The 24,301-nt window shown below is 44.5% G+C and overlaps 1 protein-coding gene across 4 annotated transcripts in view; it reads left to right on the top strand.

Moving 5' to 3' along the window:
* Positions 1-2,184: 2,184 nt before the first annotated feature.
* Positions 2,185-24,301, top strand: part of LOC144101114 (transmembrane channel-like protein 7) — a 48,620-nt gene continuing 26,503 nt past the window's right edge. The window contains exons 1-6 of one of the 4 annotated variants that reach the window (XM_077634147.1): positions 2,185-2,376; positions 7,381-7,592; positions 8,752-8,889; positions 9,460-9,566; positions 20,732-20,801; positions 23,394-23,475. In XM_077634147.1, the coding sequence (XP_077490273.1) occupies positions 7,584-7,592; positions 8,752-8,889; positions 9,460-9,566; positions 20,732-20,801; positions 23,394-23,475 (406 nt within the window). In that variant the 5' untranslated portion in view covers positions 2,185-2,376; positions 7,381-7,583. Of the gene's footprint in view, positions 2,377-4,275; positions 4,606-5,991; positions 6,225-7,380; positions 7,593-8,751; positions 8,890-9,459; positions 9,567-17,123; positions 19,071-20,731; positions 20,802-23,393; positions 23,476-24,301 lie in introns of those variants that run through there. The other 3 variants (XM_077634146.1, XM_077634148.1, XM_077634145.1) reach the window with 3 other exon arrangements.

Below are 24,301 nucleotides of genomic sequence, written 5' to 3' on the forward strand. Positions count from 1 at the left end.
ATATATATATATATATATTTATGAAGGGAGCCAACAGTCACCGAAACCAAGGTGCATAGGGATATATATATATATATATATATATATATATATATATATATATATATATATATATATATATATATATATATATATATATATATATATATATATATATATATATATATATATGGTGAATTGCATTTTCAGCCAACCACGCAGTTATAATTGTTCGTGTGTATACATTGGATTGGCCCTGGTGCGAATCTGAAGGCAACAAAAAAGCAAATAAGGCTAGGAAGATTTTTTGCTGGAGTTTGGTACCTCCTTCTTTATCCGCATGACTTGATAGATGACGTCTGGTGCAGTCATTCCATGACTCGATCGTGGATAAAAGCCACCGACTAGTTGGGACTGCCATTTAGTGGTCACAAGATGCGGTGCCACCAACTATATCTGTCCAGTTGTACGGCAGAATCAACTCCGCAGCGCGTGCAAAACTATGTCTGTTACCACTCGTTAAACAGGTTCTTTACTTGTCAGTGTCATGCCATGCGTACACCCTTGCAAGCCAGTTGAAACGAGGAACTGTGCGGATATTTGCTTGCGTCGCCGTAGCACAAGCGGAAACTTCTGAATTAAGTTTGAAGAAAGAACAAGCTAGATATAAGTATTGCGCGCTCTTTTCATGCTTAGTGCCGAATTCCGATACTGTACTCAGTTTTAACCGGGACAGATATACAAGATCGGCTCAAGAAAGCAGATCGCAGAAAAGGCGCCCAAGATGGGCGTACAGTCTAGCGCGATTTGAAGTTTATCGCGTGACCGTCGACCGGCCTATAGCGTTCCAGGCTCATATAGCGGCTGGTTTTGGAACAAAGGAAATAATAATAATAAATTGGTTTTAGGGGGAAAAGAAATGACGCAGTATCTGTCTCATACATCGTTGGACACCTGAACCGCGCCGTAAGGGAAGGGATAAAGGAGGGAGTGAAATAACAAAGGAAGTCCCGATTTCGCATTCTTCTCTTTCCGTTCGCTGTTCCATGCTACAACCATCACGCCCGTGACGAAATCATCACCCTTTCTGTTTATTCTAACCTTTCCATTCTTTGCAATCAAGTGTGGAAGCTTGATTAGCTTCGCGGACGATAACAAAGTTGTTGGGAAAGATTTGGTAATTAAAGCTGTGCCTTAGCACTGCTTCATTTGAACCACTTTCTGAGTTGCAAAATATATACCATCACAACATCGCCTCGCCATACTGTCTTTGTCCGTCAATAAAATTTCGCAAAAGATTTTTGCAGAAGGCTACAACTGCTGTTACACACGCCAGATGCACCTCTGTAGCGTCCAATTCCAGATAATACCGAAGAATACGTCGCTCGCAATACCATCGCTGCCTGTTCGATGAAGCAAAAAGAAAATTAAAAAGCTACTTGCCGAGAAGGGAGTGACGGCTGCTTAAGGAACAGCAATGAGAGTGAAGGAAGCTGGCCTGATAGTTCCCTCGCCAAGGCAGAGGATTCTGGGCCCATAATAATAATTGGTTTTTGGGCGGGAAAGGAAATGGCGCAGTATCTGTCTCATATATCGTTGGACACCTGAACCGCGCCGTAAGGGAAGGGTAAAGGAGGGAGTGAAAGAAGAAAGGAAGAGAGAGGTGCCGTAGTGGAGGGCTCCGGAATAATTTCGACCACCTGGGGATCTTTAACGTGCACTGACATCGCACAGCACACGGGCGCCATAGCGTTTTTCCTCCATAAAAACGCAGTCGCCGCGGTCGGGTTCGAACACCGGAGAAGGGCAGAAATCGATAAAAGGGTCGGTAAAATGGTGTTTTTGACACCCTCTGCGGTGTAACTTCGTCAGAGCCCCTGTTCCACACAGCGTTGAAATTTGTGTCGCTTCATGTGAGCGCTTCTTCAACCCCTTTGATCAGGAGAAAAACTATCAATTTCCGCCTTCCCTTGGATGCAGAAGCGGCAGATAGTTAGCTGATCGCCACTGCCAAACGCATGCGTCTGTCGCGGGGTCAACCGCTGCCACCTCTATAATTAATGTGCCATCCCCGCACGAATTCCGGGACGCGGGCCAAGACTCCGCACGCTGCAGCCTTGACAAGACTGGCTCAGTTTTTTTCTTTCCTTTTCTTTTTTTCTCTGTCTGTCACGGTTCCTTTCCCCGACCCGTCAGCGTGACGTCGCGTGCCAATTCGGGCGGCGTGGAGCTAGAACGCGGTCGGTCAGGCCTGGCCCCGCGCACGAGACACAGGTCGCAGACGGTGCCGACTGCGCTGGTCCGTCTGCTCGTCGTCGGCACTGCGGGACTTTCCCTGGGATTTACGAGCCGACCGCGATCGGACCGCAGGCTTGGTGCACCTCGGGTGCACATGAGGTGAGGCACTCACTGCAGTCGATGGGTTTCGAATATCCGCTGTTAGTCTCATACATTTTATTTGTGCGCGCCGGATGTGAGAGTACGCATACAGCAAAATCTTAAGGGACGCATCTACTCAGGAACAAATTCACTGGTTCCCTCGCACACGCCCCCTCATGCTTGTAAAGCTTTCACAATACTGATGCATAACTGCGCTGAAATAACTTTTTTTCCCCCTGCACTCACAATCTGCGTAAACTTTTGCAGCCATGTACTTACATCATGATCTTATATACACGAGACAACATCTCAGAGGATTAAAAGAAAATTGAAGACGAAGGGGCTGGGGTGAAGAAATGCGGAATTATAGAAGTCTCTTTCGATTATTTCGCTGTTTTAAGCCTTTGATGCGTGAATGAAGGAAATATGAGGAGAGGCTCCATGCATCCCAGATGCATCGCGAAAAGTGTGCCGGAAGTCACGTGTCATATCTAAGCCTACAGCAACGGTAACGGCGTCATTGCTGCTGATTGATTAAACAGGCGCCTGTGAGGTACGGGGTGCGATACAGCTTTCTCTCCCTCATCTGCCCTTGAGGAGAACAAAAAATTGTGGGAGTTTTCGGTAGCCACGCGGTGAGCAGTGTAGTCAGTATATACTGCATGAAATCTCTGTGAAAGAGTATGGTGGCGTTTAAAAAAGTGCATAAAGCAAGTGAATTTCTTCCGCGAAATATAAACACTTTCTGAAATGAATAAACGTCGGATATCCTAACGGTGGCGGTTTTTGGAATCCGCTTTAATTAGGTACCCCGGCCGAATCTTCTACGAAAACAACAGCGAACTGCGATGCAGATGTGTATCCACGTATCTGAATGATTGAGATCAGAGAGGTATAGGAACGCCTGATATTTGCGCGCACTTTGAGTACGCCCCCTGCCCGCCGACTCGCTCCCCGCACGGGCTCGATGGTTCGGGCGCTCGGCTGCTGATCCCGAGAACGGACGTTCATCAGTCTCGGCCGCGGCAGCCGCGCTTCGATGGAGGCGAAATAAGACATGCCCGTCAAAGACCCGCAGCCAGGTGAAAATCCTAACTGGTTCAACTGGTTTAAAGAACAATTCCCAGCTCAGTTCCAGTTGGAGTCAATTGGGAACCAATCAACTGGGAATTGCTCCTTAAACCAGTTGACCTGGCAGCATTTTCACCTTGGTTGAAATTATCCAGGGGCCCTCCACTAGGGCACCTCTTTCTCTCTTCTTTTTTTCATTCCCTCCTCTATCTACTCACAGCACGGTTGAAGTGCTAGCACCTAAACCCTTTTCTTTGTTCAAAACCAAAACTAAAATTACTGAGACAGTTCCTGTGTCTTTCGCTCCCAAAAAAATGAATTTTCTACCGAGAAGCAATTACATAACACGGCAGTTTATGTTCTTGCGGTCCATACCACCGGCAGCCCTGTGGGATATGGTCTGCACGACCGGGTCCTCAGACTTCAGTGGGGTCTCCCAGTCCTCCCAGTTGAGATGTTTTAGGCCCCGCGGCGGAGGATCCGCCGGGCAGTGAGGAAGGAGATGGAGAGCAGAAGCGAGAAGTTCTGGACAGATAATATGTCTATTCCCGCGTTTTGGTGAAAATTAAAGTATATCAGTGTGTTGCGCATGTGGTTACCCTGGCGAGGTGAGTGTACACAGGGTACACAGTGTGTGTGACTCGTGGTGCGACTGATGTTGCATTTTTCCTTTGTTCGAAACAAATTCACACGCACTCTCAAATGCACACATTGGATGTTTTCCAAAATAATGCCAGATAAGCACTCGTTTCGCTTGTCTTATCAGTCTTATTTTTTTTTTATCATGGTTTCGAAACGTGGCAATCGGAAGTTGTCGTTGCTCTAGCTTAAGAGAGCTTCCGGGTCATTGGCCGCCATCTTCAGAACTCTGTGACTTTTGTTGTGAAACTTCGGCCTGCTTCGGCCGTCGCATCCATCCGCTGAAAGTTCGACGAAGCCATCGGAAATCGTTTTGTGCTGCTTTCTTGGTGGCAGACATGCACTGCCTGACGTTTTAAGTTAACCACGAACATAATGCGCTGAGATGACATCGATGTGGCTGTAAGAAGTCGGTGACCTAACTTGGACATGAGGGACTTTCGCGCTACGGGACCTTTGGTAACCTTGGCATAAAAATGTCGAACAATCTTGAAGAGCGTCATGGACGCGATGACAGCGATGATTCCGACAGTTCAGGTGAGGAAACACTCCCAGTTTACGATTTATCACGCAGGTGAACTTAGAATTTAGTTTTAATATACTGCACGGTACTTCACGCCTTAGCACCTGTTGCATGGTCCCAACTTTAAAAACGAGCAACGTGACAAGTATTTGACGCTAGCAAATTGTGGCACGTTTCTGTGCGCGGGGAATTTCTGACAAGTGTGCACCTTCCACATTAATTCACATATTTCTGTCAAAACTGAAACTGTTCTAAGTTTGGATTTATTCTTCGCAAAGTGTAATGCGGGAATAAATATCTTGGAAGTGCCAGCTTTAGCGTCGGCAGGTTGTCTGATCTGCCCCAACAATCGTACCGATTTTATCTTTAGTTTAAGGCATTTGACAAACTCTAGTACAAGGATCGAACCATAAAATAAATCGGCAAACTTACAATGTTGAGCAAAAGTTGCAGTGCATCTTTCAAGAGAAAGGACACTTCGAGAATTAACAGCGGGTCGAAATTCCAAAGCACTTGACATCAAAATGTAGAGAGGTAAATTTAGGTATCAGCTGCCTTCATAAGAGCTCTGACAGCACAGATCGCCACTTTGAACTGTATTTGTCGCTTTTTGACGTTGTAATTAAAGCAATAAAACATTTTTCTCGCGGAATATACTGGGTTAGACATTGTAATTCATCGTTTGTTATTAAATAGTAGTAGTAGTAAGACATATTTATATAATGATGAGCCAGTTTGCCCCACAAGTTGTGCTTCGTGATTTTCCCAGCCCTGCCAAGAAGTTACGAAAAGACTATCGTTGTTTCTTTGTGGCTTCGATAAATATTTTCTACTACTACTACTACCACTACTACTGTTACTACCAATACTACAACTGCTACACTATTAATTGATAAAGGCAGCATCATGGTGTGTAACCAAGTATTTTCTGTGAGAAATATGTTGTTTCTGCAAAATGTCCAAACAAACTCACTGTTTAATGCACAAGCTGCATTGTAGGAGCCCATGTGAAGGATGATGACATTTAAACCAACCGGTGTGGATTTTTTCAATGGCATTTTTGAAATTGTGGCAGGCTGTTGACACAGACCTAACTTTCTTGCTTGGAAACTCAAATGTAGCATTTGTGCACTATTTATTTTTTTTCAAATGTTCTCTTTTTTGTCAACTTAATTTATAGGTACACAATGTGGAATTCATTAATTGCTCACTTAGTATGGGTTGTGACTTTCTAAATAGTGGTAATTCATTTTCACCATGCTTTTAAGCCGATTGCTGAGTGCACACCTGGCTCAGCACAAGCGCCATACGTTCTTTCCCGGCTGCCATTGAGTTTTCGAGAGTGATGCACGAGCCTTTGTCATGTCAGGCGAGCCGAGGTAAAACAAATTCTTTTCCATGTTGTTCGAGAGAAACGCGGGTTCCTGCTTGGAAGCAGAAGCGACACGCTTTTTTCTCCCCGAATTGCTTGCCCGCATGTGCTCTCATTGCGTTTCTTTTCCAACCTGCATTGTGTTGTCGCTCACTTTGGCCTAAAACCCTCTGTTGGACTGTTCGAAGAGCTATTGCTCTTTTGAAGCCCGGCCAGATGTTTTCGGCGGGGCTTTACACAAGGCTTACTGCTGTTGCACAGGTCAGTCTGCCGCTAAGTACACGTTTCTGGTGTATTAGTAGGTTTGCTTTGTACAATATCTTTAAAACCGAAAAGAAAAGGTTATGTAGATTCCTTTTAACAGCAGAAGAAAGCTTTTGTCATGAAAAGGGAATTTTTTAAGATAAAATATCTGCTTGTTATGGCAAGCTGAGGAGAGAGTTATCAGAACAGCTGGTAAGAGTGTGATGATGTTTTGACCATTCTTTAGTACCTTGTTACATGACCAAGTCACTTTCTGCAAGAAATCATGGTCATGGCCAGTGCTGGAAGGTGCCTTCATGTTTTTACTCATCAGTGTACTTGTAGATCTAGCTCTGTTAACAGTTTAGTTTGTACATCTTGCAGTTGTATGTAATTTCTGATGGCAGCGCCATTTCGCAGGTAAAACGGTAAAACTGCTTGACCTTTTTGTGAAATTATGGCATTTTTCTTCTGTGATCGACAGGTCTCTCACAAGATGTGGTGCTGTAGTGTTGCATGTTGTGCAACCGAGAGTTAGACACATTACTAAAGCACATGTATTGATATTGTGCAGTAATAATTTTAAGAAACTTCATTACTCTACAGAATGGTAACTTGCTCAATGCATGCACGAACCATTGCATGTGATGCAATGATATAAGCATGTCATTTCGGTCTTGTGGGCTCGAGAATGTTGGACAGATTCTTTCAGATTGCACTGACAGGTAGCCTATTGGTCACTTGCTAGTTTTGTGTAATAAAATCTTCGGTGCATAGCGAGAGGTTTGATGAAAGCTTAAAGCCTTGAATGGAAGGAAAGTTCAATCCTTCATTCCCTGACGAAGCCTTAACAGAATGTATAACATTTTGGAACCATATACGATGTCTTTTTCCATAGTAAGGGTTAGTGAAGGTCTCCGTCTAAAAGAGTTCAAGTGCAGGGCAACTGGCCATTCATCTCAAAACAACAGCTCAGAGCAGATGTACAGGAAGTACTGAGAGCCTTATTAGAGGGAATGTATGTCTGAGTGTTTGAAACATTGTGAGTGCACTTCATGTAATTTGAACTCCAGATTTTGGAAGCAAGTGAAGAATGTCCAGAGCTGTCTTTAAAGGTCCTGATTAGCGGCAGCTAAGTACCCACCCCCCCCACCCCCTTTCTCGTCCTGTGCAGACACAGAGCGCGAGGAGCGGGTGCGACTCTGGCAGTACACCCTTGGCCGGCGGTGCAGCAACACTGACCTCGGCGAGCTCTGCAACACACTCTCGCACTGGAGCGGTCACCGTGACTGGGCACGCGCGGTCTGCACCCTGCTGCCATCACGGCGCCGAAGCACTGCGTACTCCGAACGAATTGCTGCCGCTACCTTGCCAGCCATGTCGAGGGTGAGTGCTGGAACTTTGGGGCGTTTCTGTTTGGTGTATGATGTATAGTGCTTGGTTTGGCTGAATGGCTCTTCGGTCCTGTCATTTGCGATGCATTCTTGCATGTTTCTCAGCACAAGAAAGACAAGGACCAAGAAACTAAAAAAAACAACAACACACATGGCCTGATGCTGGCATTGGTGCAATCACTACTGCAATCAGAGACGTTATTTCTAGTATGATCACTGGTGGGATTCCTGGGTGCTATCAATGCTGCCAGGGTAAGGTCAGTGCCTGTAGTGTTTTCAAGTGCTGTGAAACATGTGTGAAGCGATATCACAGAGTGCGGAAAAACTTTCAAGACAGGGGTAAACTGGTAGCATGGTTGGAGATGAAAAGCAACAGGGTACGATGATCTAAGCTTTCAAGGGTGATACAAACATACTGGCAGGGTTGACCTTCCTGGTCATGCTGTTGTTTATTTCCTGTCGACATGCATCATGTGCCACTTACCGCGGCATCCACCTCGCATGCGAGAGGAACGGGTATTTGATTCCCAGTGCCGCTGGGTACCCACCGGTGATGTAATGGGTACAAGTTTTCCCCTGGCTTGGTGTTCAGCTTCTGCTGGTTGAAGTGATTGGAAATGGGTCTTTGACCCCACCATGTGTAACTGAAATGCCTTGCTCCATGGCTCCGTTTGACCAAAGCTGCCATTGTGCCATTAAACTTCATCATCGTCACTCATATGCTGCAGCATCACTTTTCTTGTGATAAACGTTCAGGCCTGGAAATAAAAAAACTTGCTGAGCTGGTTTCTCTGCTTGTGTTTAGAACAGGTGTTACCTAAGGTAATGGAAATCTGGGCCTTATGGGGGGATATATTGGCCTGCGACCTTGGGAGCCTCTACGTTCAGTATTCATGTAGCGCTGTTTCACTGGCAAATTTGCACACAGGTTTTATTGTGCTGCCTTCTACCACTGTTGCATGTCTGTGCAGTTAGGGCATTAATCTGCTTTGGTAGAACCTGCATGCTGTGTACGCATTGTGTTTGTTGTGCAGTATTGCAGCTGCGGGCTTCAAGTGCGTGCATGCCAAAGTTTTTTTGTGGGAGACACCTTACAGTGAGAATTGAACATATGTGTGACTTTTAGCCTTAAATAATTTTGTACCGTGCAGGCATCTATCGAGGACCCAGAGGCTCTTGTCGTGCGCCGGCAGTTGTCATCCGCTTCCCATCGTCGGCGTCCTGGCTCCTTCTGTCTGAACCGTGCACTCAGCATGAGTTCACCAGGCTACAGCACATGTGATTCAGTGGTAGGTGGTAGAAGAGCGCCCGTGAGAAATTTTGAGTTCACCAAATTTTTTACCAACCTATGAGCAAGCGGTCATTGCAAAGTCTCATGCAGAGTTCTAGGGCTGATTGCTTATTTAAGCATTTTATCAATAGAACGGCTGTTTCTTGAAGAAAAATTCTTATTGTCAGGCATCTTACGTGCTTCACTGGCAGTGGATCATCCTGTGACATGCAACTGTTTTGTTATTTTATTGTGTTCTTGCAATACAGGATGTCTTTGCTTGACATTTTCTAGTGCCATCTCATCAAATTTCTCTGTAAAGAAGAGCACAATAGATGTTTTAATTAAAAAGTGTCCAGTCTGCTGTTGATTAAACTGAACAATTGAAACTGCAGTTAGCACTTGCGCTTGCTTGGAGAACGTTCTTGAACTTAGAAGAAATTTATTTTGACAGTATGCATATAGCTTCGTTGTTGCCAGAGGCACAGTTGATTACGACAGCGCAGACCCCACTAAGATTACCAAGCGAGTGCTATGATGCACTGACTCGTGTGATTGCAGTGAGGACAGAACTGTCGTCTCCTTGCAGTTTGACTCTGGACTGGAGGACGAGCCACTCAGCGATCAGGAGCAGGCAGAGATGCGTGCTGCCATTCGGAGCCTCCCCGTGCCACTAGCCATGCGACGGCTTTTCCGGTGAGTACAGGAGTTAACTGCTTGGTGAACAAGGAAGCAGTTTTGTTTATATTTTACTTTACCCCATAATGCCCTGCATATCACATACAACACAGATTGTACAAACGGGGATAGTTTTCGTTCCTGCTCGCTGAAGAATATCAAATCCTCATGATGTTAGGTAAGCTTAACTATTTTTTTTGGGGAATAAGAACTGCCTACATTGGCAAGAGGTGCAACGGAGCTTAAATGTAGAAGGAATAGGTGACTATCATGGCCCATCGGAATAGCTGTGGTAAGAACACACCAAAAGTAGGAAATTTCTATGAAATTACAGTACACCTCGTGGGAGGCATAGCAGTCTACTTATGTACACTAGGATTGTGAGTATAAATTGATGCTACCAGGTGGGGTGTGCTTGAAAATATCCAGTAGCATGCCGGGTTTCTGATTCGAGGGGGAATGCCAGTCTGTAGGTGTAGCCTAGGCTGGCTTAATAACTGGTCCAGTTTTTCACTTGTGTCTCATATTTTGTTTTGTTGTGACCTCCATTGTTGTGTTCTTGGCACTATCTTGCATACAAGAACAAAGTTTTATTTTCATACCACATGTATCTTTAGGAGTATAACTGATTCAAATGACTGATGGCATGCCTTTGGCATTTTGAATTCTGCAGTAATTGCGCCTGATCACAATAGCCCGTCACCATGTGCTCTATCATTGCCTTTTATTTCATTTCAGTGCTTGTGCTTTTTAAAAAACTCTTTGTGTTCTTCATCTGGCATCTCCGTGCTTGCATGCCTTCATCTTTAAAAATAAAGACAAAAATATATTTAATATTACTTTGCATGATTTTTTTGGCTGTGGAGACATTTGATCAGATATATGCCTTTTGTTTGGCACCATGTTTTTTGCAATTGAAACATGCCCACAGCTGGGCTGCATTTATGTGTTCTTAAGGTGAAAGATGAGTGCAAGCACAAGACAGCCCACAGAGAAGAGACAGGGACAAGCACTACACAAACAACTGCTTTAATCTCCTTGCAACAGTGCACAACAACCATAAGGATAGCATGCACCACCTAGCCGCAACTTACGTTTCATTGTAATTATGTGATATCGCAGCAGGCATACGTGAAACCTACGTTTGATGCTCACTGTATGCTTAGTAGACTGTATCTTGAGTATGACAGAACCCTCCTTGTGGTGAGCGTTTTTCAGTGGTAGTTTTGCTGTTTTAAGATCTCTTGTCTTTATACGGTAAAACCTTGTTGATTCGGACTTTGAGTGATTTGAAAAAATGTCTAAGTTATTTGAATGGCCCCTCCCCCAAATTTTCAAAAAAAACCATTCAGATCTTGGTAACTGAATTTGGTAAAAATTTCGCAATGGTCTTATGTTTTAGAAATACATATTATATTGCAATGACAAATGACAGTTTTTCGCAGTTCTGTTAACACTTCTCTGCCTGCGGGAAAACTAGTAGTTTTTGGGTAATGTAGTAAATATTTTTTTGCCTTCAAGAGAGCATGATTGATTCCAAATTGTGCAGTATCAAATTTTAGAGGAGGAAATTCTCTTTCCAATGGTATTAGTTTCAATCAACATGCTTTTGAAGAGAATATGAAAAAAAAGTTTGCATTAAAAATTTGTTATCAGGACGGAAAATAGACCTATAAAAATATCTTTGTTCCCTGAAACAAAACAAATCTTTAAAAATTTCAGAAAATACATTTTATACATGAGGCATCTGTGCAACATTTCCTGCTCAACAAAATCTTTATATGTACAGAAATTCTGGAGATGCATAAGAAAACCTTCACCCTAGTGAATATCGTGCCACCGTGCAAAACATTTCCTTGATGGTGTGAAACGGAGATTAGCCACACTCTTCTAGCAGCAAAAAATTTTTTCTGCTTGACTTCTCTTTCCTCACAGCACATTTTATAGTTTCTGTATTTCTCCATTCTCTGGTGCTTGTGCTGGACACCCTGACGTGCATCTCCAGGGGGAACAATGGGGAACCGTGGGGTCCACAGGATCCGTGGGGTCTGAAGTTGTATTCTGTGTCACTGCTGTTGCCATCATTCAAAAAATTTCGTGTAGATGCGTCAGGAATTGGTAGAAAGGCGCTGTTTCCATGGACGCCATCATAGAAACTACGAGCGCTTATCACCTGACCCTGGAGGTGATGCCAGAGGTGCTTTAAATATCACCGGTGGTAGAAAAATGAAACAGAAAAGCGAAACTGGAAGAATAGTTCCTCTTCTACCCACTGGATGACGCCAGCTGTCCAGGAGCACTTAGAAAGTGGGAAAGTTGAAACCATCGATGGCGGGCTATGGATGGGAATAAGCATGGGCAGGAGAGTGCTAAATGCTGTACTGCAAGCACACTGTTGGGAATGTAAAAGCGAAACTGCCTCAAAATCGTAAAGGCCTTCGCAGCCCCTTTCATGATGCGATGTGGTAGCAATGAAGAGACATCCCGAGTGGTTTAGTTTAGTTTATTTTATTTCTTAAAATACACGAGAAATGCGTACATACACTGATTGATCATACAGAAAGAGGTACCAGAGCAGTATGCTGTAATGGGACCTCTTATAATAAAATGGACGAACTAATGACAATTTTTAGCAGTAGCAACTGCAAACAGTAATAAGTTAAAGCATATCAGCCAAACACTATGACATATTAGATAAAAGTACATATTGAAACACGACACCAGAGAGATCACCGGTAGAGGAAACACAAAACAGTTAAAAAACAAAAAATTAATGAGCCTAGCAGTTGGAAAGAAACAAATTAAGTTGGCATTTAAATGACAAAGATGGAGCTGTTTTAGTATCATTGAGTTCCAAAATTTTATGAATGAAAATCCAACTGTATGAATTGAGAAGTTAGTGCGAGCTTTCGGAAGCAAAAAATTATGCCGATGTGAGAAGCGTGTAGCATTTGAATTTGTGATGCCCTTTAAGAGTATGAATTGCAGAAGATAATGATCATTAACTACTCGAATACCAAATACACCGACATTGAATTTAATGAGATTATTAATATAGAGTATGTTAAGCTCATTATACAAAGGGCATGTAGGAAAATACTGCTTATTCCATGTTAGAATTCTGACAGCTTGGTTCTGAACAAGTTGAAGAGACGATAAATGGGAACAGTATATTGGCCCCCAAGAAGTAATGCTATAATTTAGTAATGTAATAATAGTAATGTAATAATTCATGCAATAATAATGCAATAATGCAATAATTATGAATGAGCGCATAGTAGAGAGTGATTAAAGCACGCAAGTACGCAAAGTATGTGACATCTAAGAAGGCTTCACTGCATAGGCCGTGAACAGCACATAATGAACGCGCAGTTTCGGCTCACTGGAAGAGCCACTGATTCAAGCAGACGGAAACGGGGTAAATGCATTTTAGCACCAGAACAGTGAGATACCTTTGGGCAAAAAAAAAAAAAAAAGACTGCCAATGCAAAAGTGCGAGTCTCCTCACATTACATCCCTCACATATCTCTTGCAAGTCATCCCTTGCATCATAACCGAATATTGTGCTGAGACAATGGCACACTGTATTGTATGTATTTGCATAATGGTTGAAGTGTTGTATAGTTCGGCCCCCTAACTTTGAGATACAGAAAAAAAAGCATGAAGAGCTGTAAAGTCATAAAGATCGACCACTAGAAGCTCCGAGCATCAAATTTTAAACTCAGTTGGGTGGCATAGCAATGCATTGCATATTGGAGCAGTGGTGGAGCAGTGAAGAAGTCCATCACTGGAGCTGGTGCACTTGTTCACTGAGCGTGAATTCTATGCTTCGTCTCGAGGAAAGCACAAAGGAAGACATGAAGGCTTTAATTTCGTTTGACGAAATTCGGAAGACACCCTCAATGCCCACAGCGCTGCCAGTGTTGCACGGAAAGTTAGGTGTTTCTGTTTCACGGGGCTCTTGCTGCTTTGCCCACTGTTGGTACCCACTGCACATTTTGGCAACACCAAAGTCGTGCTGCTGTGAAATGTTCCCATGGATCTGCACGCAAAACAACGATGAGACTCATTTAAATGCTGCTGAAAGTGATCACCGATGTTCTAGATGCGTGGCTCACCGTGCGATTGAGCGACTAGGAGAAGTTTCGTTTTTACGATGAGGCCTCAGCGTACGGTTCACGCGGTGACAGCATGGCATGGGGCTGAGCTTATCTTTGTATTGGTCTTATCTGAGAATCTTTTGTGTGGCTCTCTTGAGAAAGATGGAGTGCGTGAAACCTTTGCACAGTATTGGGGTAGCAGCTGCCATTTGTTAAGGCTCGAAGGCAGCCTCGCCTTCATGTGTGGACGAGGCTAGTAAATTCAAGATGGTTCTTTGCATTTCTTCGGAGGGGCACAGGACCTCTCCAAACGTGAATTCGACGGTGTTGAAGGAGCAGGCGATGATTGATGCCAGATGATGGAGACAAAGAGAAAATATATTTACAGGATGTACAAGGGCAAACCGCGTTACAAGTTGAGTCACACAGACAGTCAAACTGTAACTTAAAAGAAAAGATCTTACACAGAGAAACTAGACAAGACCTTACTCATCGACCCGAGGTTAGAGTCTAGGTCTGTACACTTATGTGCCACTGCACGGAGCCTCTAGCTCAACTAGACAAGACTGCTCTCCAATGATTTTACATGCAATTTTAAAGCTTTTGCAAACAAAGAAATTAGGGCGGTCATATATCGAGGCCCGCCCTAAGCTTCGATAACCAATGGAGGTAGCCACAGCCCCTGAAGGTTGGACCCAACTTCGAGCCCAGGGCTTGGCTATAAAGAAAAAGAAACACATACAGAAAACATTTTGAAAACCCTCTCCCCGAGGGGAGTTCTCGGCCTTAGTGCTTGATGCTTTCCCTTTCCCTGCCGCACCCGCGCGTGGCCTCTCGAAGGATGGAAAGTTGTTTTTCAGCTAATTGGCGAGACCACTGATCCACTGGCTCGCCGCAGGAATTTCAGACGGCGGAGAACCGCGACGCTTTATTGCCATCGAGAATACCAAAAAAAGAAAGAAAGAAAAAAAGGGGCCCATCGCGGAATGCGAGGTGGTCCGCATTCTGCCGCAGTGGGAATGCTGCCTAAGACCAAGCGGCACCGCGTGCTCGTTGTGTGCGCTTCGCATGCTTTCCTGGTGCGCTTAACAAGGCCAGGTGTCTTCGGCCGTCACAGCTGTGCTGTCAAGCAGCCAGTGCCTCCTGCGCCTTTGCCACCGTTTGGGGAGGGGGGAGGGAGCTCGGTGCTTCACTGAGAGCTCTCCACATAGACCGGAGGCCCGCAGTGACCGCAAGCTAAGGGAATAAAGAAATGTACGCGTTGATGAAGCGCGGCCTTACAAGGCTCAAGAAAGCCATTTTTTCAGGAAGCTTTTTTTTGATTCCCAAGTGTGCTGCAAGGCACAGGTTTAGAAAGGGAGATCGGGGAAATAAGGAGAAATTTTGGAAGGAGTGGAGACCAGTTCTGCTCGGAAAGCTCGCAAGGTGTGTCAGCGCACCGATTGTCTACTGTCCGCTTTTCATAGTCGCCTTAATTCGTGGTTCCACTCCTAGCCCGCCTCCTTGAGGAAATGTTTGCGTGCAGAAGCCATCACTGGGCACATCCACAACAGGTGACACACAAGTGACACGCATGTCCAGTGAAGCACCATAGAGAAGACACTTGTCATTCTTTGGCAGTTGGTTGTCAACGCACTGATGATGAAACTGTGTGTTCACAATCTGTTTGTTCATATTTATGTCCGCAAAAGCGACCCTCACCAACATTCGTGTGCTTTTTCTTTCCCTGTTTCGCACCCATTAAGTCACCCTTTGCGTTACAATTGTGGTCATGTTGCATTCGGGTAAATATGGCATTAGATACTGCCACATACGAAAATATCAGCAATCGAATGTTTGAATATCATTAACAAGGGACACACTAGTTGCATTTCAAATAGTGAACATTTGCGCATCCTGATTTGTAACTTTTTTCATATATGTGTGTATGTGCCATGCTTTGTGCAATAAAGGTCATCATGCAGAAGTCAGGCAGCTTCCATAACAGGGCTGGTTTAGGCTGGGAATATACATATTGTGTTATTGCGAGTCCGGAGGGGTCATCTGTTTAGTCTGACAAGGCTCAGCTGGCTGTCGAGCCATGTTCGCACATCTCCGAAACCACAGATCTTGTTTGTTAGCATGTTAATACACAGGGGAAGGTCCTGGGCTCCAAGGCTGTAATCTCAAGGGCACGGATCAGGAACTAGCATTGAACTTTGCTGCTGAGGCTGGGAAAGCAGATAAAGAGGAAGTGTGTGTGCCTTATCTCCCGTTCCTTCTGTTTGCAGAAATCCGCAGGCTATCTTGTGCACTCTGCATGCTGCCAGATTGTGTGGACGGTTTGAAAGGTCTCTCGGGGCATGTTTGCACAGCTGGGGTTGTGTGCATTCTCAGGATGGTGTCGGGGAGTGGAATGTGACAGACTGCAGTAATATTTATCACTGAAATGTTAGCCGTCTTTATCATCTGAACTTAACAGTTGATGCTGTCTTACTAAAGAAAAGAAGGAAAGAATTGTGATGTAGCAAAGAAGAAGTTTTGGGCAAGTTGGTGGATAATCATTTACAGTTTACAGGGTACCATTGTCATGCGGTAACGTGTACATCGGGCAGACTGGCCGGTGCGTGAGCGTGCGGCTTTTTGCGCACGCAGATTTACTAGGCAGTGGCTCTCTTGACCGTCTTCCAGTACACTGCCGAAAATGCAAATGCATGCCACACTTTGCGAGCACCACTATCTTGTTTCGTTATTAGGACCAGGTGATTCGTGAGGTGATGGAAGCCTTTTTCGTTAGGAAAAACGCTAACTGATCTGTCAGTCAGCCTTCAGTGGCCCTGTTAGACAAAGAATTCCGCTACTTAGATAACTGGCTACCCTTTGCCCCTGACTAGTAACTTTCTACAGTTTCACCTTGTCTCCACGCGGTCGTGATGCATGCAGTTTCCGATGGTTGCTTGTATTTATTCCTTCGCCTTTTCTTTAAACCTACAGATACGGATCAGTATTTGTGTTGTCCTCTTTTCCTTGCGTGTGTCTTATCTTGTTTTCACTGTTTTTCATAGTAATTATGATGTAGGTGTATTAGTGCATTGTTTTCAATGATACTGCTGTGTTCTTATCGCACAAACTTCTATTCTTTTTGGTCACTGGTTTTAAAACATTGTTAAAAAGGATTAAAAGTGAACTATTTCGCTCAGCATTGTTCTCAGATTTTAATGCAGTGCGTGCCAGTCTTCACTGAAATAGGTGCCTCGTCATGCTGATAGATTTTGGGCCTGCCCTGATTTTAGTGTTTTCTTGATCTGGGAGATGTGCCAGCCAACATTTACTTAGTGCGTGAAATACCCTTTGTGCAAAGCTATCCCTGAATGCTTATCAGCTCCGCGGTTGAGGAGAGCAGGTCATAGGCTTGAGCTCACGAAGGTGCTGTTATCAGCGACTGGCTGATAAGCTGTGTGCGTTATTTCGAGCAGGCCGTATGGCACGCACTCTTAGTTGCCGTCACAACTCGATCGCACTAGGTGAAGGAGGTTGTCAGGCAGCTGGTCATGGATAGGAGAAACCGAGAAAGGCTTTGGCCCTATGGACCCGATGCGCAACGAAGCGAGTACCCGGATTATGATGAAGATCACCGACATGAAGATCCTCAGGATTATAGAAGCCATTCATCTTTAGACGCCGATGCTGATTTGCGAAGGCAACGTGAATGTCGCGACGAAACACGGAGGCCCAAACACGGAAGTGGATGGCAGAGCTCAAGGGAAACAGAAGGGTATGCGCCAAAGGGTGAGGTGTATGGTCGTGCATATGAGAAGGATGCGCAAGAGAGTGACTACCAACGGAACAGTGGATACGCGGAGCGTCCTCATGAAAGAAAGTGCGGTCACGGAGGTGATTATGAAGATCACCGCCATGGTGCCTGGGACACTGGTCACAGTGACTTCAGGCAGAGCCACGACAGTGACTTCTACGAGGACTGGAGGCAGAGTGCAGTGATAGGGCGTAAGTCTTACAATAGCAAGCTGCACGATGACGAGTGGCGAGGAGGTGGAAGTAACCACCGTGGCCTGATAGCAGGTGAGCCCAGGGACCTTTACAATGAACCCATTGATTTTCCTGATCACCATGGTCGCAGTCAGGGCTATCTGAGAAGTGAGGACGTCGATTATGGTCCTGATAGAGGCTACACAGCCGATGGAAGGAGACAGCTGACAAGGGCAGACTCTGGTGCAGGTTACACCAGAGATGATAGGTGCTATACCTCGAAAAGCAGTGAGCGTGGAAGGTGTGCTGAAGCCTTTGACACCTATGAAGGCAGTTCGGGTGGAAAGGAGAGAATGGATGAGAGGCACACACAGGATGAAAACAACTTCGGGTGCTATCAGAATGGTCGTCCCAGTGTCGATGCAATTGAGGACTACGATGCATTACATTATCGTAAGTTCAGCGACTACAATCATAGTGGCCGAGAAAAGGAAGTCTATGAAGATTACTACCGAGGAGACGGTCTGTCAGAGATGAGGCGGGACCACGAATTACGTTATCGTAAGTTCAACAACTACAATCATAGTGGCAGAGAAAAGGAAGACTATGAAGATTACTATCGAGGAGACGGTCGGCCAGAAATGAGGCGGGACCACGAACCTTCAAACATCAGACGAAGGCCACCTGATGAAAGGGCTCTACGCCGTAGGTCGCCCTCTCCTGAAAAGCAGCGGAGGTGTGTGGACAGCTGTGAAAACGAGCAGTATGTGTACAGAAATGCTGCCTATGAAAACGATGACAGTTACTGTCAAGAGCGCTACTCTGATGGGCAGGAGAGCTCACAAAGGTGCTGGAACGGAGGTGTGTCTCATGAACAACGTGCACGGCAGGAACGCAGCAGCAGAGCGGAGGATCACATGTCCGTTGATGAACAGAGAGATGCTGTTAACAGCCTGCCACGTCATTGCTTGGAAAGGTATGCAAACCGGGGATATGAAAGAGAGCACACTTCTGGAGATCACGGGGGAGAGTTGCACTGCTTTAATGGCACCTCCGAGTCGGTGCAGAGCTCTGCTCGACAACATGCCGGAAAGAACCTGCCGAAGCTTACGCCCACGAGGCCACCGATTATGCGGGAAAGTTCAACAACCACCCCACGGCGAACACCACTGTCACTGACAACATTTGCCCCAAGTGGCGAAGCCAGCGGGGACCTACTCGACATTCCGCGATGTGCAGAAAGTGACTCGCAGCAGGGTGTAGGGTCACGGAAGCGAGCGGAATCCTTGATGACTCAAGGAACTCAGAAGTTTGCGACGATGAAGAACGCAAGAAGGATAGCGGAAGAGATGGGGATGGAGGAAGCCACGGCAGATGCGAGGGCAGAGGTTGAACAAACGGAGGAATTTCTTGAGGAATATGAGGGACGAGTGAAGCGCACTAGATGGGCCCGGAGGTATGTGCGGGACTGACCCTGCTGCCACATCTTTTGGAGTATTGTACTGTGATGTTTGCCGCAGTATCAAATGCATAGGACTTCATCATGTATGGTAAGAGTGAGACGGTGTGAAGACAGGGCCAGTGAAAGAAGTGGCCCCCACAGACGCCAACTGTCAACCATGTTTATTGCCTTTCGGCAAAGCTATGGAAAAGGATTGTACAGTAAATGAATATTTAGGAACACATGTTCTGACATAAGCCACTTTGAAGGCCTTTCGTACTTAAGCGGTAGGGGTCGGGACGCTTTATTTTTAATTCTTTTTAAACAGACCATGAAGTGATTTTGATGGTCATATTCTAAAAGCAACAAATCTGTGAGTATTTGAGTCAAATTTATAAGCTTTTGAGTGGAGCCTGTAATTTACAAATAATTTTAAAAATTGCTGCTTTTAGCAGCTTGCAACTGATTACGGTGACTACCCACCGCACATTCTTAGCCACCCCTATCCTGCTGATGTAAAGTGGGCAATCTGGGCGAGCCTTCTCATTGGGCATGCCCGAGTGACGTGGGTGGGATGGGGTGCTGTGGGCTGCAATCCTGACATGTTTTCTTAATTTTTTTCTGCCGTATCGGCATGCATGTGTTCAGGGTGGAGAGGAGCAGTATCATTTTTAATTGCCGATATCTTCAGTGTTAATGAAGCCGTGTGGTGACAAGTAATAGAATACCAATCACTCTTGCTTTTTCTAACCTGTATCATTCCATGGTAGCTAAACTAAGTCCCGCCATACCAAAACATAACAAGCCACTATGAAAGATATGCCACTTATATATCCAAGAGCTGGATAGATGGATGACTGATGCACTTATTACCCCCTTTGATGTTCATTTCTTTTTTTGATATATCACTTCTTTCTCTGTCCTGACTTTGCACTGTTTCACCATCTCTGTCACATACCAGCCATCCCTAGTCAACACTTTACTGTGGTTATTCATTATGTATATTTAGTGCCCTCAGTTTGAATCGTTTTGTGCAATAATGGAAAACCTCGGAGCTTCGGACAGAATTAACCTCCCCGTCCCTTTCAGAAAAGTGTGCAGATCTGTGAGAGTCCTCTGTGTTAACACTCATACTTATGGTAGTTATTTCCTTGCTGCATGCTCAGTGTCGTGAACTTTTTAGGCATTTGTTGAGTTGAGCTACTTGCTGTGAAATGATTTGGTGGCTCTTTTTATAGTATCAGCTGTTATAGTCAGACCCCCCACAGAGATCTCGTGTTCATCATCCTCTTGAAATGGTGTCATCACATGGGGAGGTTACGTGACCAGTTTAAATGGATCACATGACTAACTGTTGAACTGCCTTTATTGCAGTTAATTAAACCTGTAACTGAAACCTTGAAAATATTCCTTATCACATGATTTTTTTCAGGTCCTTTTTTGTACGTACAGCTGACACTGGAACTCTTGTTGCATCATGTGAACACTCCTTGAACTTTCTAATTTTCTTTAATTAAGTGGTGTTGCAGCATATTCAGGTAGCATCACTGGGTAGCAAAGTTTAGATCTGGTGTGCATACTTAATTATGCCATTGGTAATTAGTAATATCAGACAAATTTGCTATGTTGTTCAAACTCAAACATTATGTTTTGATGCCTACTGTACTCGCTTATAGGAACCAGCTGCAGAGATCACCAGCTCATGAAGGAGACAAGTTTGATGCCTGGGACCTGAAAAGTTTCAAGGTGTGATGATCCACTACTTTATCTTCTAATATCCTGTTGAATTTTGTGTGTTCTCTGGCATCCCTTGCATATTTTTGTTCAGCTGAACAATGCGGAACATTCACTGTTGATCTGAATCCCGTTCTGAACAAGCAGCAGTAGAAAGAAATTGAATGTGGGGGGAGGAGGAATGGCATGTAAAGATATCTGAACAAATGTCATCGTTATCTGCATAACGTGTTTGAGGTCTTCCAGTCTTGTTGCCTCTGTTTGTCCAGCATCACTTATCTCTGCATTAAATGTTTGTGCCTCTCTGCAGTTTTCTTCTTGCGTGATGTTTATTCTCTCATCGCATTGCAATGTCAGATGCATTATAGAAAACGCAGCAGTGTCTGCCTGTCGCTCTGTGAGGTGACATGGGAAAGTGCTTAGATGATATCACTCGCAGCACTGCAAGGTGACTTGATCTGCATGCATGAAAAGAATGCATTTAACATGGCTGTCTGCAGAAGCTGTGAATGTGAATAGTTCTAAATAAAGGCTGAATTTTAAAAAAATTCGCTAATGTATTTTCATGGGGACAACCTGTCATTGCTGTTATTGTTTAAATTAATAACTAGTACGTAGAGCCAGGTCATACCTTCTTTTTCTTTTACATGTACCCACATGTAATTAGCGTAATGATGCCATGAGCAGTATAATTGGAGGGAAAGTTCTGGTATTTTTATCAGTGGCATTTTGCGTGGAACGTGCTCTGTCGGTGTCGAATAGTAGCTGTGGTTTCAAGTTATTCTATGATTTGTTTCACTTAGAATGTCCATAGTTTTTGGCACAGCTGTTTTATGCACTTGTCGTGTGGGCTCAGGCTGAAATTTACATAATGTATGTGCAGACAATACATTGTACTGCATGTTCCATATTTAGCTGTCCGGGTTGTAAAAAATTATCCTGCGCAAACTACTGGCCTATTTGGGCTCAAACACTGACCACTAGGTAGCTGATGATAGTCCAAGTTTAAAAGTTTCAGAGTGCAGCTCTTAAGCACCTGTTTGTGGGTTGAGCCTTGTCGCTATCGTCTGTGTAACCGAGCCAAGCCGTAAACAGATAAAAATAAACATTGCCGCGACTGGGATCCGAGCCCATGGTGCTGTGAATAGATCAGCTCTGCTGGCCACTACGCGAGAGCACTATGCTATCGCCGCAGCCGATCATGCATCGTGTTAAACTGCAACGCACTCTTGCACTGTGCATTGCACATCGTTGTCTTCTGCAGCTAATACTGCTATCATACTAATACACACATTCTCGCGTGCTGTGCATTGCACATCGTAGTCGTCACCAACTAATACTACTATCGAACTAATGTCGTCGCCGGGCGTGCCAACGGCCCAGCAAAGCAAAACAATGAGTCTACAGACCTTGAGACACCCCCTGGGACACCGACAGAGATTTCTCATTAGGGAGAATTGCAATTGTCCTTAGAATTTTATTGATAAGTTATTTAACGTCAGAACTTGCTTGCATTTTACATAATCTGCCGAGCACTGCAGTTGAGGCGAGTGGAGCGGCTGATTTGACAGGCTGCACCATCTGGCGAACTACGAGGCTCACCCCTGCCCTGAGCTGGGACGTTGGCTGCCTCATTGTTCGCTGGATGGAGCAGCTGCTGTAGCTGACCGGAGTTTTTTGCTGATTTCGGGAAATACAGGGAAATTGTGTTGTTGAATTACTCATCATAAGAAATGTGGATCATCGTTAGTTACCCTCTGGTCAGTGTTTGAGCCCAAATAGACCAGCAGAATTTTTTACAACCTGGACAGCCAAATATGGAACACGCTGTATAATGATATTTATGCTTGATTTATGCTCACCATGGGCATGCTGTGCAAGTAGAAGAATGCCATGCCAGTTAGTGGAGACACTTCTGAAGAATAGCAGGGGCATGTCAGTGTTAATTTTCAAATTAAATCAAATAAAATCAAATCAAATTTATTTCTGCCCTGAAAAGGTAGAGACAGTGGAGGCGCAGAAAAAGCTGTAAGATACAGCTTGACAAAGCCGCAGCCCATTTTGCTTGGCAGCGACTTGACAGCAAGGCTTATAAAACAAAGGCAACTAGTCAACGTGTGAACAGGTATACAATAATGAAACTACAAAATAAAGTGAAACAGCATTATACAATATTGAATCAACATTCGCACTCGATAAACACAGATCGATAGCAAAGAAAGAGAATAAACATATTCTACATGTCAACGTACATAGCACGCAAAGGTTTTTTTGACGAACTAAAGAGGTCAAAATTTTTATATGCGTATGTATTTAACAGGGAAGGAAGAGTGAATTGCAGGTGTTCTCTACCTGAACGCCTCTCTCTCTTGCATTCTCAGCTGCCTGTTAATTTTCTTACGAAGGCCTATTTTAACTTTCCGGGTTTTTTTTTTTTTTTCATTGCTGAGATGCTGGCTGCGAAGAAACAGTCTTTTGAGCGCAATTTAACAGGTTTATTGGAGTAATAAAAATAGATTATACTGTCCTGGTTAAACTAAACTGAAGTGTGCCTTTTTTATATTGCTGCTGCCAATGAAATCTGCCAAATATTTTGCTGTGCAGGCCATGAAGAAAGCTTCAGAACTTGGACGAGATATTACAACATGGCTTACAATGTGGTCAAGTGCCCTCAAAACCATTGAAGGTAGGTGTTCGTAGCGTTTTAGATTTTTGTTTTGTCTAAGCGAGCCTTTGTCTGTTCGCTCATCTTTCGTCAACGCAGGTTCTGTAGAAAACGGTGTACGGGGTTTATTCCACTGAATGTGCTATCAAGGGTTTGCATTATTTAGCAGCGTTTTCTTAGATTACATTGCTTGGAATTTGCTGCATTAATTCATGCAAATCCACCAACAGTGCAGTACAGCAGCGTGTTCGTCATCACCATTAGCCTGACTACACCCACTGAAAGGCAAAGGCCTCTCCCGTGTCTCTCCAATTAACCCTGTCCTTTGCCAGCTGCGGCCATCGTATCCCAGCAAACTTCTTAATCTCATCCGCCCACCTAACCTTCTGCTGCCCCCTGCTACGCTTGCCTTCTCTTGGAATCCACTCCGTCACCCTCAAAGACCAGCGGTTATCTAGCCTTCGCTTTACATGACCTGCCCAAGCCCATTTCTTCCTCTTGATTTCGACTAGGACGTCATTAACAGGCGTTTGTTCCGTCACCCACTCTTCCCTCCTCCCATTTCTTAACATTACAGCTATCATTTTTATTTTCTTAGCTCGCTTTTCGTTAAACACGATGTTTCCACCTCATAGGTGAGTACCGGTAAGATACAGCAGTTATATACATCTCTTGAGGGATATTAAAAAACTGCCATTCATGGTCTGAGAGATCCTGCTAAATGCGCTCCACCCCAATCTTGTTCTAATTATTTCGCTGTCGTGATTCGGATCTGTGGTCACTACCTGCCCTAAGAAGACGTATTCCCTTACCACTTCTAGAACCTTGCTACCACTTGTTAACTTCT

The sequence above is a fragment of the Amblyomma americanum genome, chromosome 8 (genome assembly GCF_052857255.1).
Source record: "Amblyomma americanum isolate KBUSLIRL-KWMA chromosome 8, ASM5285725v1, whole genome shotgun sequence".
In the NCBI taxonomy this organism is placed as follows: domain Eukaryota; kingdom Metazoa; phylum Arthropoda; class Arachnida; order Ixodida; family Ixodidae; genus Amblyomma; species Amblyomma americanum.